Source organism: Rhipicephalus microplus, chromosome X, assembly GCF_043290135.1.
Source record: "Rhipicephalus microplus isolate Deutch F79 chromosome X, USDA_Rmic, whole genome shotgun sequence".
NCBI lineage: Eukaryota > Metazoa > Arthropoda > Arachnida > Ixodida > Ixodidae > Rhipicephalus > Rhipicephalus microplus.
In genome coordinates, this window is record NC_134710.1 from 440,227,683 (window position 1) to 440,249,609 (window position 21,927).

General features: G+C 43.4%; 1 protein-coding gene across 1 annotated transcript in view; it reads left to right on the forward strand.

Annotated features, from left to right (window-relative positions):
- The first annotated feature begins 8,262 nt into the window (after positions 1–8,262).
- LOC119160895 (putative phospholipase B-like 2) overlaps positions 8,263–21,927 on the forward strand; it is a 78,973-nt gene continuing 65,308 nt past the window's right edge. The window contains exons 1-2 of the mRNA XM_037413165.2: positions 8,263–8,494; positions 14,191–14,282. Coding sequence (XP_037269062.2) covers positions 8,335–8,494; positions 14,191–14,282 — 252 coding nt within the window. The 5' untranslated portion in view covers positions 8,263–8,334. The remainder of the gene's footprint in view (positions 8,495–14,190; positions 14,283–21,927) is intronic.

Consider the following 21,927-nt stretch of genomic DNA (forward strand, 5'->3'; position numbering starts at 1 on the left):
ACCATCGTCATACCGCCCGCCAGCTGGCCCGCGTACACGCCGAGAAAGACCGACGTTTGTCGCACTCCCGACCAGCGCCCTATGGTAACACTATGAGGAAGCTGGCCCCACCTACCCCCACTGCCAGTGCCGACAGTACGCTTTCCACATGAATGCACCGTGTCCACCGAGGGGTGAAAGACCTCAAGATATTGCCGACTACCTCGCAGGAGTGGTGTGGACACCCCGACAACCTTGTCGTTCATTGCCAGGCCCATGTATGTTACTCTAACGCTACCAGTACACCAGCCCTTTTCGGGGCTGTTTCCCGAGCCTAATGGAAAACTAAGAGACGCAACCGATGAAGGTGTGGTTGCTGTACGATGACCTACTGAAGATCCTCTACCGCCGACGACCACGACGCAACGATGTAGCCAAAAGCACATGCCACATTACTAAAGCGGTCTTAACACGCGATCTTCCCAACCTCAAGAAGACCTTTTCACGCAATCTGGAAACAGTAGAATAAACTGACGAAGCCAGGATCCGACGCTAACAATTGACTGCAACGTTCGGTGACAAATAAGCAACCTTAAAGTATATTTGACGGCCATCACGTCAGTGCTTTAATCGACACTGGTGTCAACTAATCTGTCGTCAGTGGCCTTTCGTTACGAAGTAGAAGAAAGTGAAGACCGCATGGCAAGGCCCCCAAGTTCGGACAGCTGGAAGCCAATAATTAACGTGGACTCGAGCCTGCACAGCAAGGGTCACCATCAATAAACAGACGTAGCCAGTGATAATTGTAATCCTACAACGATGCTTCAGGGATGTTTTGATTGATTTGTGGGGTTTAACGTCCCAAAACCACCATATGATTATGAAAGACGCCGTAGTGGAGGGCTCCGGAAATTTTGACCACCTGGGGTTCTTTAACGTGCCCCCAAATTTGAGTACACGGGTCTACAACATTTCCGCCTTCATCGGAAATGCAACCGCCACAGCCGCGATTTGATCCCGCAACCTGCGGGTCAGCAGCCGAGTACCTTAGCTACTAGACCACCGTGGCGGGGCGCTTCAGGGATGTGATGCATGGGATGAACTTTTTAAGTCAAGACAGCGCTGTCATCTCCCTGAGGTCTCAGTCAATGGCACTAACCTCAGAAGACATGCTCCTGATGCTCGCAATGCTAAGAATCACTCATTGACGATGCTGGAAGACGAAATCATCATTCGCCTAGCCAGAGCATCATTCCTCCGTCGGCACCAAAACACCCGAAGACTTTCAAGGCGTTGTCGAGGGCAGCAAGCACACCTCTTCTTTAGCGGTCAGATTAGCGTTGCAAGAGGCATCGCCAAGCTGTGCCTTAGAAAATCGAAGGTAATGGTGACAAACTTGAGCCAAGGATACAGGCACCTCAGCATTTCCACGATGATAGCCTATGTTGAAGAACTTGTTGAAGCCAGTTATTCTATCACCCTCTCCGATAACTTACCCTGCCTCAACAAGCGGACGTTTCCAACCTAATTTCGCCGTCAACACCAGCCTTTCGAAGCCCTAACAAGCCTAGCTCAAAACTATGATCCTGCAATTCAAAGACTGCTTCTAGTCGTCGTGAAGAATTAGACCGCACCCAGTCCCGATACGGCGTATATTAACAGAAAAAAGTGTCCGAAAACCCGCCAGAACACTTATTGTGTCTTGACGGGAGAACTCCAAGCTTTTAGAAACAAAAGACGAAATGCTACGCGACGAGATAATCCAGTCATCAATGGGTCCCTGGGTGTCTCCTGTGGTGTTGAGGAGGATGAAAGACAGAACCCTAAGTTTCTGCGTTGACTACCTTCGCCTAAACACGCTGTCGTCAATCCTGCCATAAATTAACGACATCGTGGATAAATTCCATAACAATAAGTAGTATTCCTCTATGAACCTCAAGAATAGATATTAGCAAATCGAAGTCCACGATAGAGACCTAGAGAAGTCTGCGTATATAACACCAGACAACCTCTTGGATTTCAAAGTAGTCAAGCCCTTCGATCTTAGCTTGGCTCCTGCGACTTTTGAACGTGTCATGGTTGCAGTACTGGTCGCAATAAAGTGGTACACTTACCTAATGTACATTAACGACATCGTGGTGTTTTCCTAAAGCTTTGACGAGCATCTGCGGCGTCTTAAAACTTTACTTCATGCTATGAAGACATCTAGGTGAGGCCTGAAGACATAGAAGTATAGATTGGTGTGCGAAAAGCTATTGTTTCTGGGACGCCTTATTAGAAAGCCTGGAGTCCATCCCGACCCGCGGAAAACAGCCGCCGTCGCCGACTTCCCACTACCCACCGACAAGAAGGCCTTTCACCGATTTCGGTAAAACTCACAAACCTCACTAGAACCAACGTGGAGTTCAAGTGGCAAACGCCTCAAGAAGAAGCATTTCAGGAACTAAAACGACTCCTTCAGATGGCTCCGTTAATCGGCTCTTTCGACGAATACGAGACAGAAATACGCACCAAGACAAGCAGTGTAGGAATCGGCGCCATTCTTGCGCAGAAAACTGAAAAAGTGGAAAACGTCATCAGTTATGCTAGCTGGTTGCTCTCAAAGACAGAGGCTAACTATTCTAAAAGAGATAAGTAGAGCCTTGCCTTCATATAGGCGACATAAAAATTCAATCCTACCCCTACAGCATGCCCTTTAAAGCTGTGAGCGACCACCACGCATTGTGTTGCCTAGCTAACTTTAAAGATCCTTCGGGTCACTCCGCCCGTTAGAGCCTGAGACTTCAGTGATTCGACGATACCATCTTTCTAAAGTATGGAAGAAAACACTCTGACGCTGACTAAATTGATCCAACTCCCCGGAATGACAATGTGGTCATGCAGAAGAAAATATTCGTGATATTTTTTTGAAGTGCGTCAAATATGCGCATGAAAGAAAAAAATTAAGGAACAAATTAGCAAGATTTGACAGACGGCCCCTCACATTGAAGAAATTACTTGGACCTAAACCTGAGCTGCATCTTCGAAAAAAAGGCGAAGTTCTTCCCGACAGACTTCTTCGTAGAGACCGGACTAGATAAGCGTCTGTGATAGACAGCCAGGGATGGACATATATAAAATGCGGTAGTGCATATACTGACAGTAGAAAAGGAAGGTGTGCGTCTGAACAGTTTACGACAGCGTAAACTCCTGCAAGCAAACTGTGCATCGGCATGATATTTCAACTGGTTTCAGTGTGCTATTATGTTATTTTGGATTGTTCATTTTTGGGTACCATTCAGTATTATTCTTCTTTTTTTTTCAGCAGGAGAACTTATTGAGAGTAGCTGAGGCAATATGGACCTCAACGTCCCCACAGTAAAAAAAAATAAGAACAGAACAGAAGTACTTCCCACCCCTTCGAGCCAGATGCATTCTCGTGGTTACCTGAGAATTAGACCAGAAGTCATTAGGGCACTATAGACGATGACTCGGCAGCATGAGACCTTAGTGTTTCCCGTATGCACGCAAGAAGACAGGAAAATTACTACTGGCCACAATTTGCCACTAATGCGACTCGTTACGTTAGGACATGTCTAGACTGTTAAGGACAAAAGACACCGCCGCCAATAACCACACGCTCCCTTCTGCTGATCGAACCACCCCACCGACGGTTCCGAAAAATCAGAATCGACCTACTAGGGCCATTTTCCGAGTGTACTTGCGGGAATAAGTGGATCGTTGTTGCCACCGACTACCTCACTCGCTACGCCGAAACAAGGGCTCTACCTAGAGGCAGTGCTATCGAAGTAGCGAAGTTCAATAAATACATCGTCCTTCGTCATGGAGAACCAGATGTACTCATCACTCACAGAGGTATGGTTTTCACTGCTGAGTGAACTATGGCAATCCTTGTATACACCAAGGCAAGCCACTTGCAGGATGACAACGTGCCGCACACAGACCAATAGCCTCTTCAAGAAGTTAAACAATACAATCGGGGACATCTTGGTCTTGTAAATCGATGTGGAAACCAAGACGTGAGTGAAATTCAGGTTCTTTTCGATGTTCTGCAAATCCACTCTCCCCCCTGTGCACCCGAGACGCACTACCCGCGTTGGGATAGCAAACTGGGAGAATAAACGTACTTTCCTATGCAAATAGCGGCGATTGACTTGCTGGTCGCTTGAAGATGATGAAGAAAAACTGGAGAAGTTGTAGTAGGCTAATAAACTCTTGCATTTACATACTGTACAGAATTTACATGTGTATGAGCATAAAAGTTACAAAAAGGAAACACTTTGGAATTGAACCGTCTTCTGTAGGGTGACCGTACGAAATTCGGCAAAACTGTTGGTGCGTGACACCGCAATCCCAGTTCAGAACGCTTGGTGGAACTTCTAGGCCTCTTCTTATTCCCCGGTGCTTCGCCCTTACACAACTCTCGGCGACCCGTCACCTGTTTCTCTTTTGATAGGACACTACAATTGATCAATAAAAATTTTGCCACAAAGACCCCACCTTCGTGCACGTAAGGGCTCGAAATAACACAACAACCAAAATGTAAATAAAACCAAACGAGAAAAAGTCATGGAGGCATAGCCAAGCTTTGCAGTGCACAATTATCTAGACTTGGAGTACACGTTGTGGGCTTTGTGGCCATAGCACGGCTTCCCTAAAACAACGTCGACACACTTGTCAACAGGGAAATTGTTCACCTCTCCCATGTGCGCTGTAAGAGGAACCACTTGCTGACCACATTTGGTTCTACTTACGAGCTAATTTTCAAGGATTTAGCGCGGTAGCAGCCGAAGACATGCCAATGTGACAATACGCACGAAGTGTATTGTCACATTTATTGTCACGTATTGCAAGCTCACCTGCTTCCGAGAGCTATTTCACCAGACCGGAACGAAATATTCATTGTGATTCAAGTGGTTTAATCACGCACATCGCCATACGCAGCGTCGCCTTGTAAGCACACGAACAGCATGCAGCTGGGCCACAGCCGAACCGAAGTGAGGAGTCACTTCGCCGCGCTGCGTCTCCGAAGAGGCCCACTGGGGCGCTGTCTGCGATTGCCGTGAGGAAATAAGGGGTCATCACTATGAAGATTCCAATCCTACCCCTTTTGTCGCCCCCGTGAGAGTTGGTTTCTTTTTTTTAAGTTAACAGGATCTCAAAACGCTTCGTAATCTCAGGTGCGTACATGGCCGTGTCTATGTAGTCAGGGCTAATCCGGACGAACATGCTTTGACTGAGGGCCACTAAAGCAATCCTGTGTGCCGCAGTGAATGACTGATATGCCTCTCCAAGCTTATGGCACAACTTAAATAAAAGTAAACAAAATCTGCTGCGCAACCACATCTTACCGCGTTTCTACAATATGGGACATCATTCTTTTGTACGGGACCTTCATGTTCAACGTGGCGATGCAGGCGATGTCATCGACACATGTTGGTCTACGGAAGAAACCCGGCGTTGATGCTCGACGTCATGCTACCAAACGTCGCTGACGAAGAATACTTCGACGTGACTGTCTACCTTCAACGCGCAGAAGCACGAGAATTCGGGCGCGTCCACCTCAAGAATCAACAGACAATCGACAGCTGCCGTTCTAATCTTCCACGACACTTCGCACAATACCAGCCCTGTGACCGCGTTTGGGTACTGACACCGAAACATTGACGTGGTCTCAGTGAAAAACTTCTGTGATGCTACTTCAGACCATACCGGCTAGTTCGACGTCTCGGCACACTCGACTACCAGGTTGCTCCTGACGGCATCATGAACTTTTAACGATGGCATATGTGACCTGAAATATTTCATTTCGTGCGCCTCAAGCCGTTTTATGCGCGTTAAGGAGAAATGTGAGTCGAAAAACACGAGTTTTTTTCAACATTACCGATTTTTTGTTTTAGCCTGTTTTGTTAAGATTCGTACCTCTACTGTTATGAAAAAAATAATACAGGTCGTGACTTAACTGGAAATGCTTTAAAATTCCATCTAAACAGCACAAAGTGCCTGTTAAAAGGTCGAAAGTGCGAAGCCTTCGAGCACCTTGCCACCGATAATGCGCCGCCGCTCGCCATTGTCGATCGCATGAGTCGAAGAGTCGAGCCTCACCCTTCAAGTACCGACAGTTTCTCTCGCTGATGCAGCGCAATAAATATTGAAAAGACGCACTATTCTGGGTGTTTTTCGATCGCCGCGACTGGCTTATCTCATATTACGAATCGGGGACCACCATTGGCCGCTGCGCGCCTGTATGTTCTGTGAAACCAATTTATGGGGTCCATGTCAAGACATGCACCCCGCAAGGAGCTGAGCAGCGCAGCTAAACAATGCTTTTCTCGTGTAATTATCTCTGTTATGAATGAAAAATGGCATTGCTGGCAAGTGAAAGCCATTGTGCGGCATGCTCTGTAGGATTAGGCTACGAGCAGCTGGTCTGATTTGCGGCAGTTGTTGGCTTGCAAAAGCCAATACATCAAAAGTCATTCACACCCGTCAGCCGGAAAGTTTGTGATGCGGCAATAGATGATGTCAGCGCAAATCTTGAGAGGTCGAAAGAGCTGGCAGTGAGACAACTTAGCAAGGACGATATTGCCATTATGTACGACAGTATGTGGCACAAGCATGGCTGCAAAATGACATGACACTGGACTTAGCTTGGATTTCGCAGTCCTGTCGAACTTCTTTCTAGCTTGCAGTTTCACAAGGCTCTGCCAGATGGAGCGGAAGTTTGGCAAGCGTTTCATGGCCCTGTCTGTGAGCGAAATGTCAGTAAGGAGTCGGCTCGAAATAGCCGAGAGGGACAAACTAATGGTGCTGGCGTATTTTAGTCGCAGTGGCCACTACAAGCAATATTGTTCTTTTTGGTGTGCAAATTTCTGCTGATTTATTGATACCTTTCATAAATAAAAACTCAATTTAACTTGAAAATTCGCTTTTCTCAAAACACAAATTTTGCTATTTTTTCATTGTGCCCCTCCTTTTCGGGCAATTCTAGGTCTCGGATCTGCATGAAATTTTGCCCAAATGTTTTCCAAAGCATGAGTAACGGAATTATATAGTTTAAGTTTCAATATTTTATTGTATAATACAAAATTATGTATGCCTTTTCTAGGGTAGGTGAAATATGGACTTTTTACGTGTAATATTTTTCACACATATTAAAAATTAATAATTTTTATTGGTTATTTGCACTCTCCACTTAAGTTGAAGCATTATGAGCGATGAATGGTAAAAAACTACAGAAGTTTAGGGATGAAAAGAGGGGGGGGGCAAGAGAGTTAGGGTTTTCACTTTGTCATGTTGCACAGCTAAAAGTGAGTAACTTGCAAGAAAATTAATTATATATTTGAAATCAGCATAAAAAGTTCCATAAACAGCTCAAGTTTTATTGCTCTAGGGTGAATATTAAAAATAAGTGTCTTCGAGTAGCATCTCTGCTTAACAAACTTGAAGACTTTATTGGTATTTTTCTATTATTGTGTTTTGTTTATGTACCTATTTTTATTATGGCTTTTTCTTGCTTTACTGCTGTTATTTTTGTCGTTCATGGATTTTCTGTGGTGTCCTATGCTATGCATCGGGACAATGCTCTTGCACAGGGTGGCAACGCTACGCGCGTTCCCTATGTTTGATTCGGTTATCGCAGGTCATGGGTTCAAGTCCCGGCTGCGGCGGCTGCATTTCCGATAGAATCGGAAATGTCGTAGGCCCGTGTGCTCAGATTTGGGTGCACGTTAACGAACCCCAGGTGGTCGGAATTTTCGAAGCCCTCCACTACGGCGTCTCTCATAATCATATGGCGGTTTTGGGACATTAAACGCTACATATCAATCAATGATTCGGTTTCGCTCTCAAAGCTTGTCTGTAATGCTCTGTGAAAACTTTGCCTCATCGTTCTAGAAGGTTCACAATTTTTGTATATTGTTTCGTTAAGATGGTGCACATGAAGCGAACACTTGGGATTATTTCATGCGCGAAGAGTAGTCATAAAGCTGGATTATTCGACGGCACGTGCATATATAAATGCAAACGCACTTCTCCGCTTGTCAGTTTATCAACCGCCGACGCTCTGTTCGCCGCTAAGAGTAGCAGTGTCTTGTTCTAATCGGAATTTCCTTTTACGTGACCACTAGTTTGGCCCGATAAGCAGTTTAACCTGAACATCCAGTCTGCCTCTTTTTTCACGTCATGACCCCGTTACATTATATAAATGCTTATCTCAACTCGGAACGACCTTTTTTTTTGCCTTCAAATAAACGATACCTTTGTCTTCTCCCTAACATAAACAGCATATTTAGCCTCGTGGGTGACCTCTTCGACCTTGAAGGAGTACTAAAGAGACCATGGGATTCCAACTCGATGTCACAGATTTTGGCTTGCTCGGCTCTCGTCAAAGTAGTGGGCGACTTCGAAGACGTGTACATCTCTCACGACGCCTGGTTCCTGTACCGAGGGATGCTGCGAATACAGAAGCACTGCATCTTTCCCTGGCACCGCGCGGCTCACCAGAAAGGTGCAGGTAAGCAGGAAAAAACAGATTTTATTGAGCCGGAACATGCAAACAATTTATGTGAGGCTCTCTGGTTTATATTTCTATTGCTTTTTACTTCTGTGACCTGTCGATTTGACAAAAACGTAATCGCAGTTGTGAATCTTTGGACAATTGACAGACAATAAAACTTTGGACGATAGTATGCTCGCACTAAGGCTAATATGACAAAATTGGGTTCGCAATTGCTGTTGCAATGCATTACTCTATTAAATGCGGAAGAACAAAATGTTCAGCAAAGGTCACAATTGACTATCATCGTTGAAGCTTACATCTCGCGTTTGTTCTCAGCTTGGCTGTTCGTTTCTTCGTTAAATGCAAGCTTTGAAATAGCGGCAGGTCCATTGTATGACGTGAATGCTTGAGCAAGGAAAACTCCCACATTTACTCTACTATAGTCAAGCAATTGCACTTCTCCTCCATAGGACATATATAATCAGGTAATATGATCACAGTATTTTTATAGGTAACGGTTCTCGTGGTAGTGCACGATATTCTAACTTGAGTGAACTTCAAAAGCCAGAAGGAAGAAGTTCACATAACTAAAAGATCGCTAATTTGAATACTCACTATGGAACTGTATTTGATTTCACAGAGCTGATATCACAAAAGTACGAAAAAAGACCTATTTGGACAAAAATACTGCAATTTTCGTCTAGACTGCTGCCCCTATAAGTGGATTGACATTAGGAAACGGAGGAGAAATTTTCAGAATGGATGGCGCATCACGTGACGTACGCGTCATCGAAACTTGCCGTCCTCCCTTCATCCGCTCTCCTCCGCTTGCGGCATGGATGAAAATGCGTCGCCGCTATTTTGATCCGTTCCTTTGCCGGTCGTCTTCGCTTGATCGAGAGGATTCAGCGTCAAATCTGTCAACGTTGGTAGGATGGGCGTGGCTAAGAAGCAGGCTGCCGGATAAAAGCCACGTGTTTCAGTTTTGTGGCAATGACCAAGTGTGTTTCGTGTCACAGCGGAAGAGGCGAGTGGCTTTTCGTCACATAAGCGCACTGCATAAGCCTAAGAGTCGAGAGCATGCACGAAGATTCCGCGAGCATAGATCCGGCTGTGTGCATGCGACATCTCCGCTGCTGCGCCACATTAAACTAATCACTTGACTATTTGGTGCGTAGAGTAGCGGCATTAACCCCTCATGTGTGAATATAACGTATAGAGCATAAAGAGACAAATCTGTTTGAGAGTCTGCGTTTTATTTCACTGCTTCTGGCACAGCTTGTTCCATTGAGGAAAGTCTTGGAACTTTCTAATATATTCCGAAACATCGCCTACACACACCCGTTCTGAACCTGCCTCGGTCAATACAGCTTTGTCCACGCACTTTTGTGCTCTCGATTACGAATAAACGTTAAAAACAGTTTCTAAATTTGATAGTTCTGCGCAGGTACTAAAGCATACGTGGCTTGTTTTCGTCACCCTCGGAACCATTGTGTCTGAGTGGCACTGCATGCATGAGCGGTGCTGCATCGCCACCGATTGATGGTTGGTTTAGAGAAAGCATGCTCTTGCTACGACAATGCCGCAAAGCACGGAACTTCATTCGATTGATCTAAAAAACTCACGTGGGCCTGAGACTAAGTTAATTTAATTAAATACTCACTACTCAAAATTCATTTCAACTGAAGGGTTTTTGCATACCATTCACAAGAAAACCACGAATTTTTTTTTTTGCTAAAGGTTTCCTTTCATGAAATATTCATTAAAGTGACGTTTTTTCAAGTGAATGTTCACTTTGTTGCTCTTTACTAGGTGTTAGAGGTTTGCCGAAAAATCTCTAACTCCTAGATATGCTTTCCGCAACTTGAAACAAGTACAAATAACTATAGCAGTGTGCAAGAAAAGCTAGCGTCAATTGCAAAAGAACTTTGTCAGTTAGAAAAATGTGAAGAATAGCTAATAGAGCCCGAAGCAACGTTCAGATGGACGAGACAACTAGTGAAAGAACTTTCGAGTAAGACTGATGACCTTAAAATTCAAGTAGAAGAAACAACTGGATGATATTCAGTTTAACTTAATTTGAAATAAGGATAGCGAATCTCTGCAAGACAGCACAACAAATTTTTAGGGACTCATTCCGCATAAAAGTCAATTTATCGAATGCATGCATCCACAGAGTTGGCTTGAAAACGTGGTGGGAAATGTCGACGAATTATGTTGAGGCTCTTCAATTTTTTTGCGAGAAGGCGACAATAGTGTCAGCTAGCTTTAAGCTGAAAGCAACACATATTTTCATATCTGAAGATTTTTCTAAAAGCGTTCGTGACATACGACGTAGAGAGTGGCATTCAGCAACAGAAGTAAAAGCCAATGGATCAAAGGGTTCAATCTTTTTTGAAAAAGTGAAAGTAGATGATAAGGTTTACAATTGCACTCTGAAAAAAAAAGAGCGAGTAAAAACGGTGTCGTTTTGTCCCACAAAAATAAGCGTCATCTATATTGCGTTACATCCTTGCGCTATCGCCCCACGCCTGGTACATTCCGGTCATTATCGACATGCCAATTATTAGGGTTACATTGCATTCTCGATAGGAAAGTGGCCAGCGCCAAGTTTTCAAGAAAAGAAGCGCATGCAATCATGATGACGATTATTGTTGTGGGACAAAAAGACACCTTTTTTACTCGATATTTTTTACAGTGTGGAACAAACTTTCATATAAACGACTAGAAGTTAAACGGCGTGATGCACAGGCTCGACAGGATTCTGGTTATTCTGCAACTACTCGAGTGAACACTAGAAGCAGCAGTAGGAAATTACAGCTTGCGAGTAAACTTGTTAGAGTTGTTTCACTCAATGTGCGCACCGTTGTTAATAAAGTCAGTTCTCTTGAAGACGTAATCTCCTGTTATAATCCACACGTCCTAGTAATCGCTGAGACATAGCGACATGCCGACGTGCAAGATTTGGAGGTCGCACCGTCTACTTACAAGCTGATTCTTAAAAATAGGAAGTCACGAGGGAGAAGACTGCGTATTGCCATTTAAAAAAACCACGAGTTTACTCTTTTGGATGGCATTAAAACCATGAAAATGTGTGTTGTATACTGAAATTTTTTGGCAGAAGTATTTTTTAGGGGGCGTGTATCAACCACCAAATTTTTCGCCCGAATACTTAGAACCCATGCAGGACTATCTTCTAGATACTACGTATCACGATCCCTGATTAGATTAACAGGAGATTTCAAGCGGCCAGGTGTAAACTATGCTGATTGTTCGCATGGTGTCAAATAATCTAGAAGTTCAGAAATGCTGATTACAACCACGTAGAACGTCTGCTTACAACTACTACTTTGTGAGGCAGCAAGGGTTGACAGTTCATCGTTCTCTCTCCTTGATTCGGCATTCGTTATCAGCTCATTTGAAAATGCTTCCGCGAGTGCTGAGAAAAGTATATCCAGTCACAAGCTGCTTGCTTTTTAATCTCTTGTTTCAGGTACATGTTCATTTACTAGGTGGTTGGATTCTTTCGTCAGAGATTACACTCATGCAGATGATAACACTTTATAAGGCTATTAGGAATAGAGCTGATGATATAAGGAGTTTAACGTCCCGAAACCATCATACTTCCTCCGAAAGCTTTGTCCACCTTAGGTGAAACGGAGCTTTGATTTTTTTTCCAAGTTAATGACGTCAATCTAATGTCATCAAAATTTAGAATAATTTTCCTGTTTTGTGAGCGACAATATGGGCAGCTAAAAATTGATTGATTGATATGTGGGGTTTAACGTCCCAAAACCACTATATGATTATGAGACACGCCGTAGTGGAGGGCTCCAGAAATTTAGACCACCTGGGGTTCTTTAACGTGCACCCAAATCTGAGCACACGGGCCTACAACATTTCCGCCTCCATCGGAAATGCAGCCGCCGCAGCCGGGATTCGAACCCGCGCCCTGCGGGTCAGCAGCCGAGTACCTTAGCCACTAGACCACCGCGGCGGGGCCAGCTAAAAATTAAATAAATTATAAGTAATACCCTTGTTTCAAGCGAAATTATTAAATCGAAAGTAAAAATAAGCATAGGCGCAAACGCCGAAACAGTAATGACCTTTCAACCTCACTTCTAAGCTGCGCGAACTAATGCGATTGGTAAAAGACAGTTTTTTGCGGTTACATTACTGTCATTCGTGAAGAAAGAACCCGGAAAATTCTGTCACTAACTGTCAAACGATAAACAAGGCATTTCAAAGATCACAGTCGCTGCAGAACGTATTGTTGAGGCGACTGCCATGGCCGATATATTTAGTGTCTTTTTTCAGTTCATTTAAAAACTTGTAGTACGGACGAATCACGAAAAAACTTTCCTGCAGCCACTTTGCCACATTACTGCCCACAAGTTCGCTCTCTTTCCTCGCGCTATTTCTCACAGGAATGCGTTTTCTGCAGAACCAGTAAATGCTGCTTCGACGACTTCATTTATGGAACACATGAAAAGTTGAAGTTTTTTATAAAAGTGATGATTTTTAAAATAATTTGTGTCGTGTATGATTTAGGTGAATTGTGTTCATTTGGAAAAAAAATGTTTCAGTCTGTGTCTCTCAAGAATTCGTGTGTAGTAAACATTGATATTATTTTCCACTTGTGTATCTATCATTTGTACGTTATTTGAATTATGCCAAGCTATTCAGTGCACAACTATACAAGGTTCGATTGTATTCTTGTATTTCACTCCTGCATGGCTCCGAGGAGGGCCTGCAGTATCTGTAAATAAAATATTATTAATAATGAAGCAGCACAGTGAGCTCTCACTAGAGCGAACTTATGGATCAGTGGGAGTGATAACTCGCCTGCTCGGACCCGGGAGTACACCTCGCGATTCTAGGTCAAGTCCAGCAGGCGGCTAAGTCCAGTGGAGCCCTGGACATAGGGCCTCATTTATAAAAGCTCTCAAAACTCGCTTTCCCTTTTCGCCTTGAAAGAAGTTTCACACACACACACACTCTTTCTCCCTGACTATGCTGCCTCGAGCTATCATTGTCCTCCTCCCGCCACGCAAGTTTTTTTTTTCTCTTCCTTGATGTAACCTCTCCCCCTTTTCTTTTTACCTTACTTTTTTCTTCTAAATTATCGAGAGTGTGCTCAGCGTACGCATTGCGTCACGTTTCCTGATGATCTCGTTCAAATCAAACTAGCAACAGGCAACTCTGACGTGAACGGTATCGGTGAGTAGCAAAAACTATAGACTCCCGAAGAGCAATTTTAGCGAGCTAATAGAATACAAACTTCATGGTGCCATATTAAAATCTAAGAGGATCTAGGGTAACATAAGAAGAATTCTTCAGTAATGAACAGCAGTCCACACCGTCCATTTTTACACCATATCGCACAGAGCCAATAATTTTTCGTAATATCTCCTCACGTTATGAGAACCCAGTTCCAGCTGCTCACTGGGTAATCAATTCAGACTAGTCACGCCTTCTACGCAGAAAATGCATCATATCCTTCAACTGAAACAGTAGGAAATGTTTTTTGGCCGAAAATGCAGTACATAGCCCTAGTGTTTTCATTTTTTTTTCATCCAGGATTCAAGATTTGTTTGCATAAACTGCCAGGAGTGGGAGTGTACCTTCAGTGCTTTGTTTGCTACAAAGAGAAAGTTTAAAATTTGGCACTATTGCGAGAAACATCGTATTGTTTGTCACTCTCATTGCAGAGGACATCATACCGGGTCATACAATCACGATGTCATCTTACGCGGGAAAGCTCATTTCCTGGGACAATTTTTACCTGTCGTCAACAGGTCTGGTGAGTGATTACTCTATTACGGAAGGAAATTGAACACAATGAACACAACGGCCTATAATATTAGTGTTTGTCCCCTTGGCATCTTTTCAGCACACAAGAGGGTTCCATAAAACATAAGTACCCGTGCGTGACGTTTCTTACAGACTTACTGTCCGTCTGTTCTTCATTAACTGCACCGATTATGTCGAATGCTTTATAAGTGTTTTATGCCCTTGCTCCAAAAAATTACGCCTTATTTGATTGGTATAGGTACTAGGTCATCAAGGTTTAACCCTCAATGATTATGCAGATGTATTTACTGTAGCCACACATAACGATTCCATAATTTCTATATTGCTGGCGCTAGCAATCATCCCCGCGGCATGATTTGAAAAATTTACCATATCGGAAAACTTTGAAAAGCCTCATTTGGCAACATCTGAATTTTCTGATCTAAATTACCCTTGTAAAAATTTATGGTGCTCCACTGGAAGGGCGAAAATATTATTCACGAGACCATGATGCCGAGTCCCCCCCCCCCCCTGAACTTTTATCTACACAGGTCTGGTCTGGCACAGTCTCCCCTATGCCTCCACTGCCACTAGATTGAATCTCTGCATCATTGCCTCTTGACATACAGGTTAACAGAAAAACAAAGAAAAACACCTTTAAAAGAACATTTCCGGAGGTTGCCTTTAAATTTATGCCTTTCGGTGGTCCTTTCTCTCGGAGCAACTGAAATGTGTTTTAGCCACAAGGACGTTTACGAAGCCGTATGTGATCTTTAAATAGAAACCAAACGAATTGAATGTCAAGCTTAGGCAAAAGCTCACTCTAATTTCAAGCATATCAGTCTGTTGGCCTTTGTTTTATACTTAATTTAGTCCAATTTAGCCCATGTTTTAACAGTTCTTTTAAAAATACCATCTCTATCTAAACGTAGTTGGTTGATAAAACAATTTTATTTCCAAGATATGAAAAGCCCGCTTTATGGCCGATTCCTCGTGGTGGGTTGCACCAGGCATCTCAGGGCCAACCAACAAACCAACTTTTCGCTATCTGCTTGGAGATACATTAAAATATAAGCAGTGTTATATTTAAAGGACATATGAAGGAAACAGAATAAAAATAAAGGGATCCTAGAAACGCTCGAGCTTAGATAGCTAATTCATTTCAATGTAGGGCACGCGTTTGAATGCAAAGTAGTTGTAGTCTCTTGCGGCGTTTCGAGGCTATATATTTTTTTGTTCAGTTAAAATAGATGGCCGATTCACCAATCCGAACTTCGCTTGATGGTCCTTTGATATTGGTACCCCCCGAAATAGAATACATATTGTCGATCCCATATTAAAAATTAGCTATTTATACCAATATGCATGAAAATACTACTAAATGAACAGACTATCAGTGCCTGAGATATATCTGGAAACACGAGTGGTGTTTACCTGGAAAGTTACAAGTTTTTCATGACCAAATTTTCATGACGCGCCCCCCACAATACTTTTATTTACACAGAGCTGGTCAGGCAATATGTCCCCTGTGCCCATTCTGCGAAGAAACAGAAACAATTGAACAATTATATCATGTCGGAACTATTCAATAATTAGAAAAAAATTTCTAGTTATTCTCTTTCTAGCAGTAGGTTCAAATTTATCTGCAGATAATGTTCTCAATTTTGGCACCTCCGGTTTTTTACGGTGCAACAAAACGTATTTTATTCAGTATGCAACTTTATTCAAGAATCTAAACGCAAGTCATTACAACGCTAGGTTTACTATATTTTCGACAAATACTTGTGATATAATTGATAGTGTGACCGAATTGCGGATATACATTCATTGTTAATCAGGTCAGGTAAACTTAATTGTCTCGCCTATTCAAAACTTGAGTCTTTCTATATAGTATTAGCTCACTTTTTATGTCATTGATTCGTCCTTATTTTATTACTATCTTATTTTTGAAATAGTTTTGCTCTTTTTGTTATTCCTTTGTTCTAACAATGGGCTCACAATAAATGTATCATATATAGGTTACTACAAGTTTCCACGGCCAATCCCCAGAGTGGGTATGTGTGAGTGCTCACAGGCAACAAATAAACAAACAAACAAACAGGCAGACAAGCTCAATCCCTAGCAGCATTGACGTCGTGAGTCATCTCACAATCATAGGTACTCGCCCAAATTCTGTCTCAAGTCGTTACTTTTCAGTTGAAGTCCACCATTTTTCGCGTTGAAAACAGATGAACTGATGAAAGTTGTAGCCTGTCGTTTACATGCTAGCTGGATTTGTCACAGTAAACCATTCCTTGGTTCCCTTGGTAGATCGCATTGTAGCGCACTAAAAAGATATCAATGATAATGAAAATGAATGCTCGAGTTTTGTAAAAAAAAAGTTTCAGTGTCTGGCATACTGCTCGACAATTTGCATGGAAAACATAGAAATCTCAGTGAAACGAAACACACAAAGGCCTATACCGCCATCGGCATAGCACATATAACTGCGAAATACCGTCGCAGTTACGATTTCATATAGGCCCTTCTATATTCAGGAAGGAAACAATTGCATTTGAAGCACGCATAGTGTAGCGAAAGCCTCGCTTCTTATATGTTCATGATTATTTCGTCGTTTCAAGCTTTTATCACAATATAAGTGCAACGCAGCATTCAAATGTTCGATCGATATGTGGGGTTTAACGTCCCAAAACCACTATATGATTATGAGAGACGCCGTAGTGGAGGGCTCCGGAAATTTAGACCACCTGGGGTTCTTTAACGTGCACCCAAATCTGAGCACACGGGCCTACAACATTTCCGCCTCTATCGGAAATGCAGCCGCCGCAGCCGGGATTCGAACCCGCGCCCTGCGGGTCAGCAGCCGAGTACCTTAGCCACTAGACCACCCCGGCGGGGCGGCATTCAAATGTTGGTTTTACGTTCAGTAACAAATGCAGCCATTATAAATAGGCAGCAAATAAGGCTCACAAGCAGCAAGCCCTGGTGAGGCTAACAGGGAGAGTGTCTGTCTATGTTGGCAACGTTCAGCCTTTATGCTGATATCACCTAATGATATCTCACTAGATGTTCAATTCGCTTTTTCGGTCGCCTTTATGACCGGGTCAGTGCTGAAGTTTCACTTCTTCAAAGACAGACCTAATCACATTTCAGCTAGCGTGACAGTATTCAAAAACCTCTACCGAAAAAATCAAACTGTCGGTGCTGTTGGGCCGCTGCCTTGCCGGCCACTGCTGACAGTCGTCATTTTCCGAGAAGCAAGATTTCTAAGCTGGGTGCAACGACCGCGAAGCAACATTTCTGTGTGGTATGAACAATAAAGTGCGCGGTGCAGCGATATCATGCTTATCTCGTCAGATCGGACTCTCCCGATCCAAGTGCGACATGAACTGATAGCGAGCCATCGACTCCAAAGCAGCCAATGACACACCACGTGGTCCATTGACGACCGGGTATATTTTTTCCCATTTATTTTCCATTTCCATTTATTGCATCCTTAAAGGCCCGAGGGCATTACATAAGGGGGGGCAAAAAATACGCTGTGAATGTGTATAATTCAAGTTGAACAAATTATTATAAACAATACAGTTCTAATATGGTAGTTTGGTCAAAAATGACAACAAAAATGAATCAAATAACACACAAAAGAAACGCTTTGGCTGGGAATTAGAGTACAAATAACTAGGCACAAGCAAATTATACATACAGTGCATTGGTAGAATATATTTACAGCCACGGGTTAATGGGTGGAATCAAAGTGGGATTCCAATTTTGCGCGGAATGATGTGCGGTCAGGTGTGGCAACAATGGTATCGGGAAGGTGATTCCAAAGTGTTATTGCTTGGGGGAAAAAGGAGTCATTCATTGCGGATGTACGGCCGTTGATTCGTGCAATGGGGTTTGAATGGTTAATGCGGGAAGAAGTTCTGTTTGGGGGCTGTAAAAGTTCGTGTCTTGATTGGGGTCGGAAAAAGAAACTGTGGAGGAGGCATAGGCGCGAGATGAGGCGGCGCGACGCGAGTGATGGCAGTTCAATTGATTGTTTTAGGGCGGTGACGCTGATTTCTCTGGAGTACTGTGAGGTTATAAAGCGGGCAGCGCGGTTTTGAACTGCTTCTAGTTCGCTAACGAGGTATGCCTGGGATGGATTCCAAATGGACGATGCGTATTCGAGCTTTGGCCGTACGTATGTTAAGTATGCTAGTTTTTTAACGTCAGGAGATGCTGATTTGAGGTTACGGCGCAGAAAACCAAGCGTACGCAGAGCGTCTGAGCAGATGGACTGTACGTGCGGTGCAAATGAAAGAGATGGGTACATGTGCACTCCGAGATACTTGTATGACGAAGCCGAATCGAGAGGAAGCGAATTGATAAAGTATGTATGATGAACAGTGGTGCGTTTACGAGAAAATGACATCGATTTGCATTTGGTTAGATTTAACGGCATTGATGAGTCTTGACACCATAGCGCAACTGTGTCGAGGTCTTGCTGTAGTTTAGTACTGTTTTCAAAGTTGTGAATGGGGGAGTATATGACACAGTCATCCGCAAATAGTCGAAGTTTTGTTTGAATGTTTGTTGGCAGGTCGTTTATGAATATTAAAAATAGAAGAGGTGATAAGCCCGCACCCTGAGGGACGCGTGATGATACGTGAGTTTTAGAGGAGTTATGATTATTAGCAGAGGTGAATTGTTTACGGTTGGAGAGGAAGTGTTTAACCCAGGAGACAATATTCTGTGCAATGCCAAGGGAATTAATTTTGCTAAGTAATAAGTTGTGTGGTACACGATCAAAAGCTTTGGAAAAGTCTAGGAATATGGCATCAATCTGCAGGTTATCATCCATGCTTTTTAGTAGGTCGTGGGTAAACTCGGCTAATTGGGTCTCGCATGAGAAGTGCTTTCGGAAACCGTGCTGGTGATTATAGAAGAAATTTATTGATTCAAGGTGAGTCACGATCTGAGAAGATATAATGTGTTCTAGTAATTTAGAGGGAATGCTTGTCAGGGAAATAGGGCGGTAGTTTGCTGGATTCGTTCACTCTCCTGTTTTGAAGACGGCTACTATTCGGCCTATATTCCAATCGTCTGGAATTTCGCTTGTTTCAAGGGACTGCATGAAGATGAGGCAAAGAATCTGACTAACCACTGTGACGGTGTTAAATAAAAGTTTGGTGGTTATTTGGTCAGGACCTGGCGCTGAAGATATCTTAAGACCGGTGATTAGTTTAACGATTTCTTCGGGGTTAAATGCTATTTCGGGGGTACAGCGCCAGGGGAACGGGTAGGTATTCGTGTTGACTGTGTAATGTTAGGGGTAGAAAATACTGATGAAAAGTAATCATTTAAAGCGGAGGCAACGTGTTTTGCGTCTATTGGTTCCCCGTCTGGGTCTAGAAGATCTATGTTGGTACTTTGATTTTTGTGAGAGAGCATGCGCCAGAATTTAGTGGGATTTGAGCGGAGGATAGATAATAGGTCACATGAAAAATATTTATTTTTGGCTTTTTGTAGTTCCGTAAGATACTTTTTGGCGCACAGGTGATATTTTTCCCATGTTAAAGGGGAATCGCATTGACTGGCGGTCCTATAAAGACGTTTCTTTTTATTTAAAAGACTTTTCAGTTGTTTGTTGAACCAATGATTTGTGGAATCTGATTTTACGCGAATGGTTGGAATATACTGTTTTTCTAAGTTAAGTATCGTGTTTTTGAATATCTGCCAGTTGGCGTTTACTGAGCGGGTTTGATATGATCCGCGAAAACTGTCAAGAAAAGAACCAAGTTTGTCGTTGATAGCGTCATAATTTCCTCGTTTGTAATCAGTTATGAATTTTTCAATCGGCGACCTTCTGATCAGAGGTAGAGATATGCAGTTGTGGATAAGGTTATGGTCGCTAAACCCGGGGAGTACTATTGTGCGCTTTATGTCGTCCGGGCTTGATGTTAGAAGAAGATCTAAAGTATTATCACCTCTTGTGGGGCATGTTATAGCTTGGTGTAGGTTAAAATCTAGCGTCAGATCAAGGAATTGCTTTGATTCGTTGGACGGGGATGCACTAGGGGCTAAGAGTAAAGGCCAGTTTATTTGAGGGAAATTAAAATCACCGAAAAGAAAAATAGGGGCGTCCGAGAACTTGTCTTTAATCCGGGTGAGTGAGTTTGAAAGGAGGATGGAAAAGCCAGGTTCAGAATCAGGCGGCCGGTAACAGATGCCAAAAATCGCCTTTTGGGCAACGTTTGACACTCGCACCCAGGTTAGTTCTAATGTGTCGTCATGAGTAATAAGAAAAGATGTTAGATTGTTTTTAATAGCTATGAGCACGCCTCCACCCCGGCGATTAGTGCGATCATGGCGATATAAAGTGTAGTCCATGTTAGACGGGAATATTTCGTTGTCGAGTACGCTTTCGTGTAACCATGTTTCTGCTAGCATGACAAGGTCGGCTTCTACATCTTGGATAAAACTGTGTAGTCTGTCTAGTTTAGGCAGTATGCTTCGTATATTAGTGAAGGCAACATTTAGATTTAGCGTTGATGATCGGCTTGGTCCTTGGATGATTCCTTGGAATCCCAGATGTGGTCATTATTGTGTGCCAGCAAATGCTGCTGGATTAGTGGACTTTTGTCACCACGTAGAGAGAAGAATGGAGGGGGGGGGGGGGGAGCGATTCTCACCATCCCATTTTTTCTGGCGCACCAAAGAGTGCTCTGCCTGTTCCTTGCGAGTTGAAATCATCAACATGTAAATACTCTGTATAAATTATTCTTTATTTCAACTCATCCTCATGACTGCTCCGATTGCGAGAGCCGCACCTGTTTGCACTAGCCTTGAGTTATAACAGTGGTCGAAGTGGTGGGATGTCACGACACCTCATTCCTAACAGCGCTTACAGTGCGATAAATACAAATTGTCGTTCACGGAGTTTTTTCACTGGTAGATCTGGAGTGAAACAGCACTTTTCACTGGCACATTCATGACAACTTACTCCGAGGCGGATTTCTCGCATTTCTCCATAGCCAAGTCCCGAATTCGGGCGGAACCACGGCGAGCAGCATACGTCACTTCCGTCGTTGTCCATCGGCCAAGCTTTGCTAAATTGCTGCGTTCGCTACTTTGTATAACTACTGTCTAGCGACGATGGCACTTCAAGCAGCGGCTCGACCAGCTCAGGCGACTGAAACTTCGAAGAAAGACAAGTGCATTGCTATGTGAAACCTTCTTTCGGAAAGCTTTCTCGGAGCCCCACCAAAAAAGTCCCAAGTTTGCTGAGTTCATCGCGAACGTTTTGCGGTTGTGCACAGACGAGCAGGTAAGCGTGGAGCCCTCTCTTCTGATAATACTACATATGTCCAATTTCATCTTTTTTGTTATTTTCTTCTTCGCAGTTCTGTCAAGACTTTAGGGTGTCGAGGTGTATCGTGGAAATTTTTATCCATGGTTTTGAAGGCTCACGTCATTAGCCGTGCAGTGATCGTGGTGGGTTCGCCTTGAAAACCGCTGAAGAACACATTCTGGTCTTTCTGTGGTAAGCCGGCACGGTGTTTTAAAAGTGGCGCCTACCAGTTTGCATAACCCTTGGGCATATTTTCAAGTGCCTCGATGTAGAAGTACATTTTGCCAATGCATACGCAGAATTTTGTCGGAGGGTCCAA